The sequence below is a fragment of the Neopsephotus bourkii genome, unplaced genomic scaffold, assembly GCF_033783945.1.
Source record: "Neopsephotus bourkii isolate Nb327-2 ecotype Australia unplaced genomic scaffold, CSIRO-AGI_Nbou_v1 NB_1759, whole genome shotgun sequence".
In the NCBI taxonomy this organism is placed as follows: domain Eukaryota; kingdom Metazoa; phylum Chordata; class Aves; order Psittaciformes; family Psittacidae; genus Neopsephotus; species Neopsephotus bourkii.
This window is the reverse complement of record NW_026902233.1, coordinates 864,927-881,185: the sequence shown is the minus strand read 5'-3', so window position 1 is coordinate 881,185 and position 16,259 is coordinate 864,927. Positions and strand designations below refer to the sequence as shown.

General features: G+C 38.2%; 1 protein-coding gene across 5 annotated transcripts in view; it reads right to left on the bottom strand.

The window, feature by feature from the left end:
• The window catches only part of PTCH1 (patched 1), a 69,211-nt gene that overhangs the window by 25,856 nt on the left and 27,096 nt on the right, over nt 1–16,259 (bottom strand). For all 5 annotated transcript variants that reach the window (XR_009729091.1, XR_009729090.1, XM_061377525.1 and 2 more), the window contains 9 exons: nt 15,597–15,795; nt 14,850–14,971; nt 12,880–13,027; nt 11,997–12,128; nt 11,558–11,713; nt 10,846–10,944; nt 9,359–9,484; nt 2,350–2,468; nt 287–686 (listed from right to left, as the gene is read on the bottom strand). Coding sequence is in view for 3 of the 5 variants with exons in the window: in XM_061377525.1 (XP_061233509.1) it covers nt 287–686; nt 2,350–2,468; nt 9,359–9,484; nt 10,846–10,944; nt 11,558–11,713; nt 11,997–12,128; nt 12,880–13,027; nt 14,850–14,971; nt 15,597–15,795 (1,501 nt within the window). In the remaining 2 variants the exon portion in view is untranslated. The remainder of the gene's footprint in view (nt 1–286; nt 687–2,349; nt 2,469–9,358; nt 9,485–10,845; nt 10,945–11,557; nt 11,714–11,996; nt 12,129–12,879; nt 13,028–14,849; nt 14,972–15,596; nt 15,796–16,259) is intronic.

Here is a 16,259-nt window from a genome sequence, read left to right as displayed (position 1 = left end):
AGAAATTTATACATAATAAAGTTAAAAAGTCGCTTTAGTTTCACAAACTTTCATTACTGAAAGTCACCAAAACCCTTACTGGTAACATATCTGAAAAATATCTCTCTACAGCATTCGCAAGATGAAACTTTTAAAGAAGTATGAAATTAGCTGTAAAATTCTTAATAACTGTTATTCCAAAAGAATTCTATTTATTCCTTGTATTCAGAATCATTGCCAGGATAATTTTATTACTGGGCAAGGCAGAGTCTATTTTTAAAAAACAGGTAAATAGTTCCCAGATTACCTTAGCTTTTGGTTTTAGGAGGAACGGAGCATAATGTTTTTCTGCAAAAGATGAGAGTGTCCACTTCGTACAGGGTGGCTCAAGGCAATGTATGCTGGAGTCTGAGAATTGGGAAAGCAAATCCCTCGTCGAGCTTGTGCTTTCTGGGCTCTGGCAGCTGAAATTATCTTGCGTCACTGTTACTGGCTGCACAGATATTTCTGAACGAGGCTCTGCTGTGGTGTAGTACACCTGCGTATGAGGATCGTATTCTGTGCGTAACTGCACTGTGGACTGCATTGTAATTTGAGTTTCATGTGCAAAACTGTGACTGCTGTATGGGGGTGGAGGGCTGTAGCAGGTATTGTCATTTTCCACATATGCTTGAGGCTCAATCTGAATCACTCTAGTAACACATGGACTGTAAGAGAAGAGAAAAACATATGTTCATATTTAGATCAAACTTAATCAGACTCGACAGGATAACCTGCTTCCATCTGAGCCTGCTTCTACTACTATTAGAGGGTTTGCATTAATTAAATGTAACACTTTGACGTCAATTTTATTTTGCACCTTTAGGAAACATTTCTCAGACATGGTTCAAAGTGTAGGCCTCTGAGAATATGTTCATACTTTTTGTGTTCAGGGAAGAAGGAACCAGCATCTGTGTGAAGACACTGACATCTACCCACACTGCTCCATTATTTACACAGGCTACTCAGATAAATATTCAGGTAGTTGCATACAGCCTGAATGCACAATACGTGTATGAGTTTGCATCTGTGTGCCCATGCTGAGAATTAAGCCATTTAGATCAAAATGTAAACGCATGATACACTGAGTTCTTCTGTTTAGAACTATTAAAGTATTCGTTAAATAATATTTGGGCCTTCTAGATAACATGTCAGACTTTTGGGAGACAGGAATTCAGAATGTTGCCCAGCTAAACAAAGCAAGCTCTCATTAACTGCCTTCTTCATATGTAAATGGACCTGAATTCTGATACACATTTGGTGCAACTTTAGATGAGAGAACAAATGGAATGTCTGATTGCTCTGTACTCTGAGAATCTGGGCTCCAAAATTCAAGCACATTAGGCCATCCACTGAAATGATGACTGAATGAGAAACAGGAAGTAGGACTCTTGGCTTGGGATCAGGGCCCTGTTCTAACCACTCCCTCAAAAACAGACTTAGGAAAATGCTTTCTCTCTTTGACGTTAAAATTAAAATGTCAAACTAGGTCAGCTCCTAGGTGGGTGTAAAACACTAAGATAACATGAGGTGGATTGTCCACATTCTGGTTATGACGGTAAGAGAACATGTGTAGAAATGTAGCTGATGTTCTTCATTGCAGGAAAAAGCAAAAACTAAGGTAGAAAACATGCTTCATTTCTAAGCAGTAGCTCCACCAATGACGGCAGACTCATTCTACCTCTATGCTCAGAGCTGGCCATGTATCAAGTGACAGTCTATATACAGACTCTTCAGAATGCAGTGTTATCATTACAAACTACTACTGCAGCCACAGCAGAAACTTGTATCAAGAACTATCCTGTAACAGTACTGATTGTTTCTCATAATCACATGAAACACTTTGCGAAGCAGAAGGCATTTTGCATTTTATATATTATGTTTATATATTTAAGTTTAAAGCCCTAAAAAGCATAAAAACTAGTACACATAGTGATTAACTGTAAGTACGGCTTTTCAGTACCCTGAGTTATATAGGCTTCCAATATTGCCCAAAACTGGCACTGGACATACTCCCAAAGTGTGGATCTTTTTATCTGCTTTCAAAAAGCTGTCCTCCAACAAACAAGATAAACGCATGCCTGAATGAAATGAGAAGTGTATGTATGAAAGGGGTGGGGTAACGGAGGGAAGAGAGGTATTTTAACTCTTCCCCTCAATCAGGTAAAAAACAAAGTAGCAAATGGAAGTCTGTCACTAACAATTAGATCATAACAGTAACATACTAACCCTGATGCAATAAAGAACTCCGGCTCCTCACAAGGAATGGCAGCCCTTACTGCTGACCACAAAAAGGACACACCTCATCATCAATTTATCACAGATTCTCACCTTGTAAAACAGCAGAATATATCCAGTCTCCTGTCTTCCCGACGATAAAGGTCCATGCTCAGGATAGCAGGGAAAATCAGCAGCACCATAGCAAAGTTGAATACCACCACAACTGCTGCCTAGAGATCAATCACAGGAAGATTGATGTTGTTACTAAGCTTCATGTAGGGCACCAGCTTTACAAAGCATAAAACTTCCCTTCAGTTCTCATTCGTTCACCCATTTATCATGTCAACCGATCAGATGCTTCCAAGTTTTTCCCTGAGTAAACTGGGAGATATACTTTTACATTCCCATTTCATTATGGTAGGCCTACTGCAATTAATTAATTTATTTCCATAATAAACTTCATATTGTTTTAATACATCTGAGATGTGATGGGATGGGATGATGATTTTTAAAGTGGAAACCATAGTCAACAGATCATAATTTTGCATGCGATCCTGCTGTATTTGGAGTAAAAAAAGATGGAAGGAAAACCAAAAGTGGAATTGGAATGGAAGTTCTCACATTTAAGGGATCTGAAGTAATTTAAGCAACACAGTAACATTAAAGCACGCTGTTAAAACAGAAATTAAGTAAAGGTTTAAGTAAATTTTACTGAAAATGTTTATTTACTAAAATTGTGAAGTACTTCAAGTACTCACTTAAAAGTTTAGCCAGAAAGAGAAACATTGTGGGTTTATTACGGATTATTTTTAAAGGAGAATCAAAATTAATTCAACACCACATAGTAAATCTATGTATTAATATGTTTGTGTTTGACAACTTCATTAACGACCCAATCTGCCAAAATGACTCTTAAACTGGAACAACGGTACTTGGTTTAATTTGTAAAGTGAGTATTACGTAATGAAAAAACCCAACCTCCCTTTCCTTTCAAATCCTACTTCAAACCCTTTCCCACACAGAGATTCCAGAGAATCTCCAAAAACATATGTGGTGCAGCATCTATCATCATTATTAATAGCATGTATTTGTAATGCAGAATTGTAAGGAGCACTAGCCACCACAAAGGAAAAGCCTGAGCACAGATGGGACTGGAATATAGCTGTAAGAGTAGGAAAGACACTGGAAAAAAAATAATGGTTGAGCCGTTAACAGGTGAAAAAGAACCCTGAAATCCTTGTTCTTTATCTATTAAATAAGCAGTAGCTATCTCAATTGCAGCCTCATTTCAGGTTAAGGAAATCATACAAACTATCAAGTTCCCCCACCTGTAACTTCTAAAGTCACGACCACTTGGGTTAAAGCACTCATAAAAAAAGAACAAAAGCTGGGCTACAAAAATGAAGTCGCTGACCTGATACAAATAGGCCCTTCTTTTTTCAGAACAAATGAATGGCTGCTTTTGATGTTGAAAAATCAGGCCTCAAAGCTGGTAGCTAAAAAGATGTGATATCCAATATCCATGTTTTCCAAATTCTTGGCTTACATGTCAAATAAATAATATAAAATGGCTAAACAACATTTTTATTTTTGCATATACCTGTGAAAATCAAAGTACTAACACACTGAATGATTTCAAGAGCTTTGAAGCTGTCAAAGTATAATAAAAAGACTAGATACTGCTTTTACTTCTCTGAGAATGACAGAATCAACTAGTTATGTAAATATTTTCTAATAATTTCAATCATAAATATGTTGCAAACAGAATTATTTTCTATTGGTGTTCCTCTTTTGTTCTCTCTAGCCTGCCTGAAGTAAGATTTTGGTCCTGCTGGTTGTTCACAGACATAACTACTAAACCAGAATTTACCAAGTACTTAAAAGCCAAATTAGTATTTAGCCATCTTTGAGAAAAAAGATCCAGTGACTGTTTCATGATTTATAAATATCCATGCAAAAAGGTATATAAGGTCATAACCAAAACTTTAAGTGATTTCATTTTGATTCTCTCTAGAATTAATTGAATCTGTCAGAAAAACAAATGGCTGTTGTTGTGAGAAAGGTGTTGGACCTAGTTTATACAACTGCTTGCTTTATTGCTGCTAAACCAGAGAAGGCCGAATCATGCATATAACATGAATAACTAGTTGTGTCTAACCAAGATCTTCTAGCAAGGATCTGCTAAGATTTAGTGAGAAAAAACAGCTGAAGCTTGACCCAGTAATTTTTACTCCTCCCAGCATGACTAAAAAACTAACAGAAGTCCTCTGTTCCATAAACTGCAAACACTTCATGCCATTATCAGTTCATTTTGTAAACCCCAACACCCTTGAACCTCAAATGCCTCTAAACCTGGAAAATAATACTGAAGAGTGTGGTAGAGATGCCATTAAAGTCAGTTATATTCACACGGGATTTTTAAGAAGCATCAAAACTAGCCCAACAACACAGAGTAAATCTGCCTAATAACATGGCATCCCTCTTAGACCCCTTTTTAGGGTGTTGATGTATCAACCCTGCATTGGTTGGTGTTTTTAAACAATATGTTTTTTTAAATTTTAAAACCTGTATTTTAAATTTTAAACCCTGTATTTTTAAACAACAACCTTACTGTTCTGATTTGAACTTAAATAAATTCCTAGAACTTAACACCTCGCTTCTTATTGCACACTGTCTCTCCCTCACCCACCTCCCCACATATTCAAGGATGTTCTCAGTTTTCATAATTAAATACAGAAAATATTGTTCCTGTACCAGCTTTCATTTGTTGTCCCATCAAAAAATATGTGGTCACTTGATAATGAGCAGAAAGAGAACTTGATAATGAGCAGAAAGAGAACTGCTGATGGGTGAGTCAGTGCCTGACCTGATGCATCAGCCACTGCTCCCCCTCCAATACCATTTAGACATCTGGTGGCTGGGAAGACGAACATATGAGAAATGTGACTATTGTAAGACCCCACAAGCTGTAACTATTACACTGATTGGAAAAGGAGCAACAAAAAAAGTGGTAGCAGAGCTTCCAGAGTACAGGCAATCTGTTAGCAGCACCCAACCTGAGAGCATGCTTCAGATTTTTGGAAACAGGGCATCTTCTCCTACCCCTTCAGAGATGAATGGTCAAGTGGGAAAGGGCCTTAGACCTTTTCCTTGAGAAATCAACACAGGTAATATTAATCCTAGGAGGGATAAAATGGGGCCTACTCAAGAGTGTAAAATGAAGGCATTCAGTGAAATGAGATCAGAGAGTAGTAAAAAAATTCCATTAATCAGAAAAAAATGTTGGCCACTTCCTGAGAAACATACTCCGCTTTTTGCATCTTTTCATAATGCACAGCCTAAAAATATTATTGCTGCTGCAACTGTTAACGGAGACAGAAGAATGGCAGTCTGTGCTAGAGGCAGCAAGGGAGACGCGAGCCAGGCTGGTAGGCTGGGGCCCCTCCAAAGGTATGTGTGGCTATGTGCTGTTCCTGGCAGCCCACCCAAGGAGAAAGGGTGTGCTGTATAACCAGAGGTGATGAACAGATGAGGAGGTCCATCAGGGAAACTTCCACCCTACTGCTCTCTATCTGCAACTCCCTCCTGACAGTGTACAGACCCAGATGGCCCCTGTGCCCCACCTTTTCCCTCAGGCTTTAATTTTTCTTGTTAAATTCTCATGTCAGGAGTAGGCAAAGGTAAATTATGTGAGTAAAAGGAGGAGGACAAACCACTTCAGCAGAGCAAGATAACTGAATGAGCTTAAAAACTTACATTCTTTCTCTCCCCAAACCCACCACCACACCACATGGTACATTTAGGGAAAAAAAACCTTGTCTTTCTTCTGTTGAGGGAAAAAGTCACTGCTAAGACTTATTGGGAAAAGTTCCATGCGTGCTCCTTACTGAATCCACACCATTCCTCTGCTGCTAGGGGAGGAAGTTTGTGGTGTAAGAAAAAGTTAGATGACTTTTTGTGAAGCTTCTCTTTCCTGGGCAGAGTTTATTCTGTAATGGTGTCTAAATAATCTGGCTCTGCCCTGCCTTCCTTCATTTATACTCAAAACAAAGGGCTATGTTTAAGACATTCTTACTACAAACTTAAAAAACTTTCAGTGGATTTCCCTGATAATCTGTTCCTCTGCCACAATTTTAAGAAATGAAACACATCTGAAAACTAAAGACTTCCTCCTTCAAAGTCCTGAGCACTCTTACAGGTGATTCTTGTAACTCAGTATCTGGGACATGTTCAGCAACTCTGCCCTAAAACTTCTTAAATAAGGAGCTAGTAAGATCAACAAATGAAAGAAAAAAAAAAAAAAAAAGAAAAAGCTAAAACAGTCCCCGTCTGCTTTATGGAATTAATTTTAAAAAATTCACTTTCAAAAAGGATCAATAAATGGACTTCCATTTTTTTAAACTTGGCAAGAGCTAACCCTAGGGATCTCCTAAGACAGCATCAGACTTGCACTGTTTAAGTTCTTTAAATTAACAACTCAGAGGTATCAATGAACTGCTTTAGCTGGCAGAACAGAACAGAAGCTGAGAAAGAGGAAAGCATTGATATGTAAAATGTGAGATTCTAACTAAAAGCTGGGCTTGTAGATGCAGGAAGCCATTTATTCTCCCTCAGCAGCTGGGTTACTTTACAGATACTGGGCCTCAAAAGTTATGGAAACTTTGACAATTATCTTGCAATGTCTCAAGAAAAGTGAATGAAGAGCAAAACAAGGTCAAGAGCAACCCTTTTTTTAAGCCCATCTGTTAAAAATTCACTATCTAGACGAGAAGAAGGCAGCATCTGTGAAAAGTAAATGCACTATTTCATTGCTTTCTAAGTCTTGCTAGGAAGCTATCAAAGACTGCAAGGACTTCTTGTTTAAACAATCCCGAGTAAAAGGGAGAGGGAGGAAGAAGACTGTAAATAAAGAAATCCATATATAAATACAGACCACCCAACAAAATCTGCCATAGTTACGTGATTCTGAATGTTATGATTAATGTATCACCTGATTTTGATTTTACCTGGTGAAGACAGGCAAAGCAAGTAATAGGTGTTCCTTTCTAACAACAAAGGGTATTATTTTAGTGGTTAATTATATACGCATCAGTCATATATATTGCTCTGTCATCAGTAAATCTTTATTATGGATCTCCAGCTCTCTCTTTTTTTTTTTTTTTGCACATTTTTCCATCTTATGGATAAGGGGTTACTATGCGCAGCAAAGACAAATTACAGATGCATGTGAGAAAAAGATTGAGCAACTCAAACATTAATTTCTGGACACCCAAACATTCCTACACATAGATTCCACATTAATCACTGCCTTAGAAAGGACTGTGATCGTGATGTTTTTATTCTGAATGATGTCAACATGTTTGTACATGAATATGTTGAAATCTCACTGGAAACTTTTTGTTTGTCATTTTGCTGTGCAGACTTCATTTTATGAACTTTCACTGACTCAGACTACAGTGTGACAGCAGTCAAAAAGAAAAGATTTCAGAAAGGTATATTTAACTTAGATTACAGTAACAAGTACCGATGTTGTCTTCCTGTACGTTCCAAAAGCAACCTGTCACATTCTGATGAATACGATGAACATGTCATGTGAAGAGCAAGAACAGAGAAAGGCTGAGCAAAATTTCATCAGATAAGGAAGAATTAATTTTGGTGGCTCACATTCAACAGGTTAGCAGTGCAATTAGGACAAAAAGGCCCATCACTATTGGATACTTGTTAAAAGATGCATTTAGGCTGAACAACTGATTCCTAGTGAAGATCTCCAGCAGCCTGTTGGCGCCTTAAATTACATGTTGAGTGTGTTTGGGCCACAGATTTAGAAGACATGAGTAACCTCTGCCAACACAAGAACTGTTACACTTCAAAATATATTTCACACATTGGCACTGTTCTTTGCCAAATAATAGAATAATTCACTGTCACATACCCTGTAAGAATGGACATCTAGGTTTTTGGCAAATCAGGAGAACTAAATATAGCTAATCAGTCAGGACTAGGAATCTAGTTTTAGCTGCCACAGACATCTGCTAAAAAGTGCATAAAACCAAGCAGGCTTTAACTTTCTTTTATTATCCACTATGAAACTGCCTACTGAGAGAAAGTGGTAAACAAACTAGTAATGCTTATTGGTAACATAACTGGAATCTCAGTTTACCATTTTACAGCTTAATGCAGGTGTACATAAATCTTTGAAAACAATTGCCACACGTATTAAGAAAAATTGCAGCCCTTGTTTTCTCTGGGTAGCCAAGGGCTCAAGGAGAATGAAAAATGATTGGAGAACCAGGCTATAGCAGAGGAAAAATAACTACTGAAAAAGTAAGTTTGCCTGCTCTGCACCAAGGTCAGACAGCGTTATAAATTGCTTGTGTCAGGCAAGGAACTCCCAAAGCTTTCTTCAAAGAGCCCTTGCTTGCAGAAGAAAGCTTTCTCCAGCATCCTTAATATTTCATATTCCTGAAGGCATATTGTCCAAATGAATACAAGAAGACAAAGAGAGAACAATAGAGCAAGCAATACATGGTTCAGCACATAAAATTCACATTTTCTCTCAAAGTAGTTGGAATGTAAAATTCTTCAAGTTTTCTCCAAGTTTTCTAAAATTATGTTGGAAGTAAGGAGTACAAACTGCTGCAGTAATAATTAATATGGCAAATGCATATTTGCTGCTGTCACTGCACTGCGGTTATAGTTTTTAAGAGCAGCAAATGAGACAAACATGAATGAAAGACTAAATTCCTACTGAGGAATGTTACAATACACAATAAAGCACAGTCTACTCCTCTTGACTTAAGAATGCAAATCTTTCTGAAGAATTGTTTCTTCTTAGTTACATACATCTTGGGCTTTCCACTCAACCCAATGATGAGGCAGTGTATTCCTTCACCTGCCAATAGGATGCAAGAGACTGCAGGCATGTGAAATGGGAGGAGCAGAATCAAGGGCAGACAGCAGCTGTTATCACCCAGATCTATGGCAAACAGTGATCATATACTGGTTCAGTGAACTGTAGTAGCACTGAACACAAACCTTAACATTACTACTAACAGGTATCATCATTGGCTTTCCATGATGGGACCATGCATAAGAGCCAACAAAGAGCATACAAACTTACTTGGAGTGAAAATGCTCGTAAAGCAGGAATAGGGATTAAGGCAGCCATAAAGAAAGCAGTAACATTGCTGATAGATGTAAGGGCTACACTTGCTCCTGTTCGCTTCAAACATTCACCTGTTCTGTCCTGCAAAACAAATGATGTCTCTTAAAAGTGAGTAAGGTCATGTCCTGCAAACGAAGGGGTCATCTGACAGATACAACACAGTAACAGTGAAAAATTATTACAATGAAATTCTGAACACAGTGTGCATTTGAGAGTAGTGAGAATAAACAGCATACGAAGTATTCCGTTCAGGAGAAAAGCAGATGGCACATGAAGTGTTCATGCTGTTTGTGGGTAGAAAAATATCATCAGAGCTGATTCAGAACACAAAACTAAATGGGTTTATATCAGACATAAACCCATTCTATCACAGGTATTATATCAAATCCATTATATCAAACTGACATTATATCAAATACATGTGCATTTAAGTAGGATGTATTTTCCACTAGTTCCACTTGTGTTCCCATTTTTCTAGCAAAATAAGCAGGTATTAACAGCATGAGGCGTAACATACCTATGTATCTTGAAGAAAAAAACAACAAACCACCAACCCAAAACCCAGACACCACACACAAAACCACAGGGAAATCAAGATAAACACGTGACCCTTTCCCAACCCAACAGGCTATTCTGAAGCATATGGAGGTTGTAGTAGAGTGAGTTGTAGTGCCTGCATGCCAAATCAGCTGGAAAGAGCGCAAGAAAGACACTGCTTGTACAGTACAGCATCAACAAATATACAGTGCTTTTAAATGGCTTGTAGTTTGGATATGAAACTTTGGGCTGAGTGTGAAAAGGTCAATAAAAGGAAGGAATCATAAAACTGATGACACCATAGAATTCCTAACATTAATGTGTTATACTTTGAAATATTATAGTCAATTACAAACACCAGAACAGAAGCGGGCCCCCCCCCCAAAATAGAAAATAACTCAAATTTAAGTCCAAAACAAATAAGTAAAGCCAGTAGTTGATACAAAAAGGAGAAATCTTTGTTTTCTAAGCTCCCCTTCTCCTCAGTCTTTACACATTCGGATTTTTGCATTCTTCCATTGAAAGCATTCTATCATTTAATTGTCAGACTTGTATTTGAGTTTGTTCCTAAATTTACACTTACTTTTGTTGAAATTTTGGACAGAATTTGGACTATGAAAATTAGTCTTTGTACGACAATTATACATTTTAAATTTCAAGTCAAAACAAATCTAAGACACTATTAAAAAAAATAAATATCTGAACATTCCAAAACATTCTATGATCACATGTATTGCCATTATTTCCTATTTTGACAGAAATAAGAATTTCCAGACCCTAGGAAAAGCTTTTGGGAAAAAATATACAGATTTTTCTAATCACTGCTAATTAATTCTGGATACAGTTATCTTTTCCTGCATAACACCTTTTGTTTTATCTTCCCCCAAATCCCCATTCGTTATTACCTCAAATGGAATTCTCTTATTCTGCCCTGTTTCACTAAATGCATGTGCCAGAAGGAAAACATCGTCTACACCAACTCCAAGAGCAAGAAAAGGCAAAACCTTGGGGGAGAAACAAAACAAAAAACAAACAAGAAAGCTGTTTTATGATCTGCCATGCAGCTACCCATTAAATGGCTAATTAAAGCAACTTAACATTACGCTATTCACAAATCCAAGGGTAACATGAAAATCAAAAGGATGTGATACAGCTTTTAACTTTTATTCTGGAATACTGCTGAGGAACTTGCTGCACACCATTTACAGGTACACAAAAAAATAATTCAATTTTGGGGTACACAAGAAATATCTTACAATAATTCAGGCTATAGTAAAAATATCTGCAAAATTTAAGCATCTTGATAATTCAGATGTAAAGCCAAAACCTACAACTTATTATGTGCAACTGGATGCCTCCACTTATGCTGGGAACAGAAAAATCAAATAACCCAGAATCTAGTAATTATACAAACTGCATGATATTTGCCTTTTAATATCATTTTACAGCATGACCACATAATTTCTTACAGCAAAAGCTATGAGATGGGAAAAAGGCACAAGTAAAAATCTCATGCCAAAATACTTTTGCAGGTTTTTCGCCCCTCAAAGATTCAGTTGTGCTCGTTTACTAGCAGAGTACTTGTAATTTAACAGCAGACTTGTGTCTCCTAAATACCTGAGTTGTGGCAGCATTAAAGGAAATTCCAATCAATGAGCACAGGCCCAATCCTGCAGCCACTGAGAGTGCAACCAACAAGACTCCTGCCAGCCCCACGGCACCCTGAGACTTGGCACAGTCCCACCGCAGCATTGTTAAACAGGCGTAGGCAAGCTAAAGCAAGGGGAGGGAGAAGAAGTTGAGGGGAAAAAAGCAAAATGTCAGAATGGATCCTTGTCTAACAGCTATCTCTTATCAACCAAAATACAAACATTTTTAAATAGAAAAGACACATCGCAAATGTCACACAGAGAAACAGGTGACAAGCCTGAGACAAGTTTACAAACTGTAGTTGATATATATATATCTAAAATGTTCTGGACTGCTGACTGGTAACAACAAAATATTTAATTCCTGCTCTACTACCACAGAAAATTAAATACATTTATTTTATTACCATTAGTAAGTAGCCACTAGCTACTCTGATAACACTGACATCAGAAAATGACTTTAGGATGTCATCCAGGGTGGTCGTAGTAAAGGAGAGCACCTTCTGAGTAGAGTTTTGTGCAACACTTTGATGAACAACCTATGCAAAGAAAAATAAAATTAGTTGTGACTAAAGAAAAATTTTATTACCATCTTCTACAGCACACATCTGAAATCAACTACTTTAGCCTTAATGTCCCTGCGAAAGCCAGGATCCTACACAGAGATTATGCTGATGCTACATAATGTGTTTGCAAGCTATTGATTATCAGACACGAATTTGCATCTTTCAGGAAAGGCTATTGCTTTCCCAGCCCATTCCAAACGTTTAGCACTCCTCCCGTAACTCCACCATGCATTTACTGCAGTATGAATTTTGCCTTTAGCCCAAGCCCAGCAATCTCTCAAGTACTCCTCTTCCCCCTCCCCGCCTGGGCCATTCACAGAGGTCAGAAGCAGTGCAGCAGAGGTCAGAGCTTGGGACACAGAGACCATGTAGACAGCCTTCCACCAGGGCTGCTGCTGGGACAGCAGCCTGTGACTAGCTAATGTTTTCCAGACACCCTTAGAATAACCATGCCAAACAAAAGTTTAAAATGCCAGCTAACTCTCTGGTTCTTTTTCAGCCCCAGCAAAGCCAGTGTCCCAGGCAGCAAAGAGCAAAACCTTCATGGCTTCTCGTATGTGAATAATAAGCAGCTCCTTCATTGGAGGGGAGGAGGCAACTTAAAAACTGCGAGTCAATAACTCAGTTCTGATTTAAGCATCTTCCTTGAAGAAAAGCTGTGACAGAAGCCAGTGGATCTTTGCAGGACTTCATAGTATGATATCTAGGTTATTTTTAATTTTACCTCAACATACATCCTCTGCCAGGCTTCCAGAATTGCTGCTGCCTTATCCTCATTCCAGTTGATATGTGAAACATATTCATACCCCTTGAAGTGCTCATACATTTGCTTAGGAGTCATTAACTGAAACATGGTTTGCAAAGCCTGGGCACTGTGACATGGAGAGAAGAGCATAGAGGAGGAAGAGGCATAAAATAAGCATTTTCAGGAAATTATTTTTATGACATCAAGTCCCAAATGAGACTCTAACAGGAGCTTGCATGAGTTCTTGTTTTATAAGGCACATGCTTGTATTAAAATTTAACAGAGTATAATTATTATGTATCTGATGCATCTGTACTGGTCTATGCAAGTATTGAGGCTAAATCTGGTTTCACTGAAGTTAATGAGAGTTTTGCCATTATTTTCAATAGGAGCAGTTTCAGGAGCAAAGAATGTAAACCTACAAATCAGTTATAAAGATCATGAATGATAGATTACTGTGAGGATGCCACAGAACACTTATTTCTACAAGATCTCGTAAATGCTGTTGGCAATTTGTCATTTGAATACCTTGATCTTTTTCGTCCCTTGGAGACAAATGCCAGATTAAATTCCTGATGCCTGACAATCTGCAAGGACTACACAATGGCAACCACTATCCATCTTGAATTTCCACAGTGTGCAAATGTACCCAATAGTTTTAGAAGATTAAGGAATTATTTTATTTTTCATTAAAAATACACACTTTGGCTACTTGTTGAAAGACTTACCAATGTTTAGTGTGCATGTAAAAAAGGTCAACATTCATATTAAAAGTTCTAGTAAAAGTTATCTGTATTATGTATGGAAGAATTATAGAATCACAGAATGGTTTGGGTTGGAAAGGACCTTAAGATCATCCAGTTCCAGCCCCTCTGTCATGGGCAGGGACACCTCACACTAGATCAGGTTGCTCAAAACCTCCTCCAACCTGGCCTTGAACACTGCCAGGGATGGAGCATTCACAAATTCCTTCGCAACCTTTTCCAGTGCCTCACCACCCTCACAGTAAAGAACTTCTTCCTTATATCTAACCTAAATCTCTCCTGTTTAAGTATGAACCCATTACCTCTTGTCCTATCACTACAGTCCCTGATGAAGAGTCCCTCTCTGGCATCCTTGTAGCCTCCTTTCAGATACTGGAAGGCTGCTATGAGGTCTCCATGCAGCCTTCTCTTCTCCAGGCCCCAACTTTCTCAGCCTGTCTTCATATGGGAGGTGCTCCAGCCCCCTGATCATCCTTGCAGCCCTCCTCTGGACTTGCTCCAACAGCTGCATGTCCTTCTTATGCTGGGGACATCAGAACTGCACCCAGTGCTCTAAGTGGGGTCTCAAGAGAGAGAGCAGAGGGGCAGAATCACCTCTTTCAACCTACTGGTCACACTTCATTTAGCTTAGCATGGTGTACAGTTTCCAGGACAGTTCTATTTCACAGGCTTTTTTCCCCACTGAAGTCCAATATTCCACGACTTCTTCAAGAAGTCTGAAACAAACGGGTTTGTTTTCCCACTCAAAACTTATTCAAGATGTAGGGACATAGAAATAGACCTTTCTCTATATTGATCCTGAACAAGAAGTTCAGTGGAGATTCTGGAATTCTGACAAGTCAAATCAATGCACATTACCCAAATTTTTCCTCCTCCTTCTACTTTGATGGTATTTCAAAACATGCTGAGAAGTGTTCAGTGCTTTAAACACTGTTCAACACACATTCTATAAATAAAATTGCCAAGATATTGCAACATACACTAGCATTCTGAGATTAGAAGAGGGAAGCAATGACTATTCCTTAAATTTAAACTACCTAATCACTCTTTTAAGTTCTTTCTCTTGAGAGATGTCCTCCTAAACTGAGATTCATGAAGGGCAGTAGATTTTGCATGATCCTCCCCTATACTGCAGAACCCAAACTCTAACAAAGATAAACTTTGACATTTTCTTTAAACATTTACCTGACAAGTTTACCAGAACTGTTCTTGACTGTACCACCTATAATTAACTCCTCTTGCCAATGCATGTATTTTCTCGACAGTCCATAGCATCCACCACTCAAAACAGGGGCTACATCAAGAGGCTAGAAAAAGTTGTTAAGAAACAATCAGTTTCATATCTTCAGACAAACTCATACCCTAATTCAACACCCAGTATACCAGAATAACATGCATTAAAGACAATCTAGGAGATCTAGAAAGAGAAATGTTTTCAACAAATCAAACTGAACAGATCAGATGGATACGTGTAGACTAGACTGTAATTTCTCCACCGTGTGAAGTGACTGATAAAGGGATACATAGAACTGGGGTCTGTGACTTCAAATTCTCCAAAAAAGTCAACAAAACTGACGCTACTTTGAAAGAAGGTTTTGCTGCACTGCACGAGCATATAGTGTCAGCTGCCTTCCAGAAGTGGCTATGTCAAAGGCATCAGGTTTCCTCAAGTGCCACATCACTGCATTGCCATTCCCAGACCGTAGCTGACAAGTGCACTCTCAATTTAAATACATGGGCTCAAGCACTGCATCACAGAATGAAGGCAACTTCATGACTGTGGGCTAAGCGCGTGTACAGAAAGAATTTATCACTCAAAAATACAAACTATATATAGCTTGAAAGAAAATGGCACCTTCTTTTCTCCTCTCTCTCACCCCCACCAACCTCAGCCACACTTGAAAAGATATACACAAGGACAATGAGACTTACTTTAGTGGAATTTTTATTGGGAGCTGTAATTGGGCAATCGGGATCAGCAGGATTCAAGCAGGGTCGATCCATATAACCATGACCAACCTCTGCTTTATTCAGCATTTCTTCCCAGCTCTCCACTTGGTAGTTTATTTTCTTTAACTCTTCCAAGAATTCTAAGGGGTCAAAGTTGATCCACTGTAAAGGAGGCTTCCCTCTGCCAGAAAAACCAGGAGAAAATGACACATACAGAAAAGACAAAAGAAGTACCAAAACAAACATACTTTTAAAAATCATATTTGCAAAATAAACGAGTTATTTTCCATTATAAGGTAAAACTTTTTCTCATAAGGTTGTTTTGCAAAAATGTAAGGCATGTTTTAATTAGATTTGTTTATGTACTTTTCTTGCAGCCCAGTTGCAAATCTAACAAAAATATTCAGGTCTTAAAAAGAACTGTGGAATAACCACAGGTCAAAAATACTTCCATTTACAAGCAAAGCAAAACAAATCATCAAGCACCTAAATAACAAAAAAGCAGCCAACTGCTGCTTCAAAGAATTAGGGGGGGAGGGGAAAGGGAAAAAAGAGAGGGGGCTGAGGAAAGAAAGCCTTTCTCATAGTATCAGATTACTTCTTGCTAGTCTACTAATCATCTTGCAAATGTAATCAATCAATATA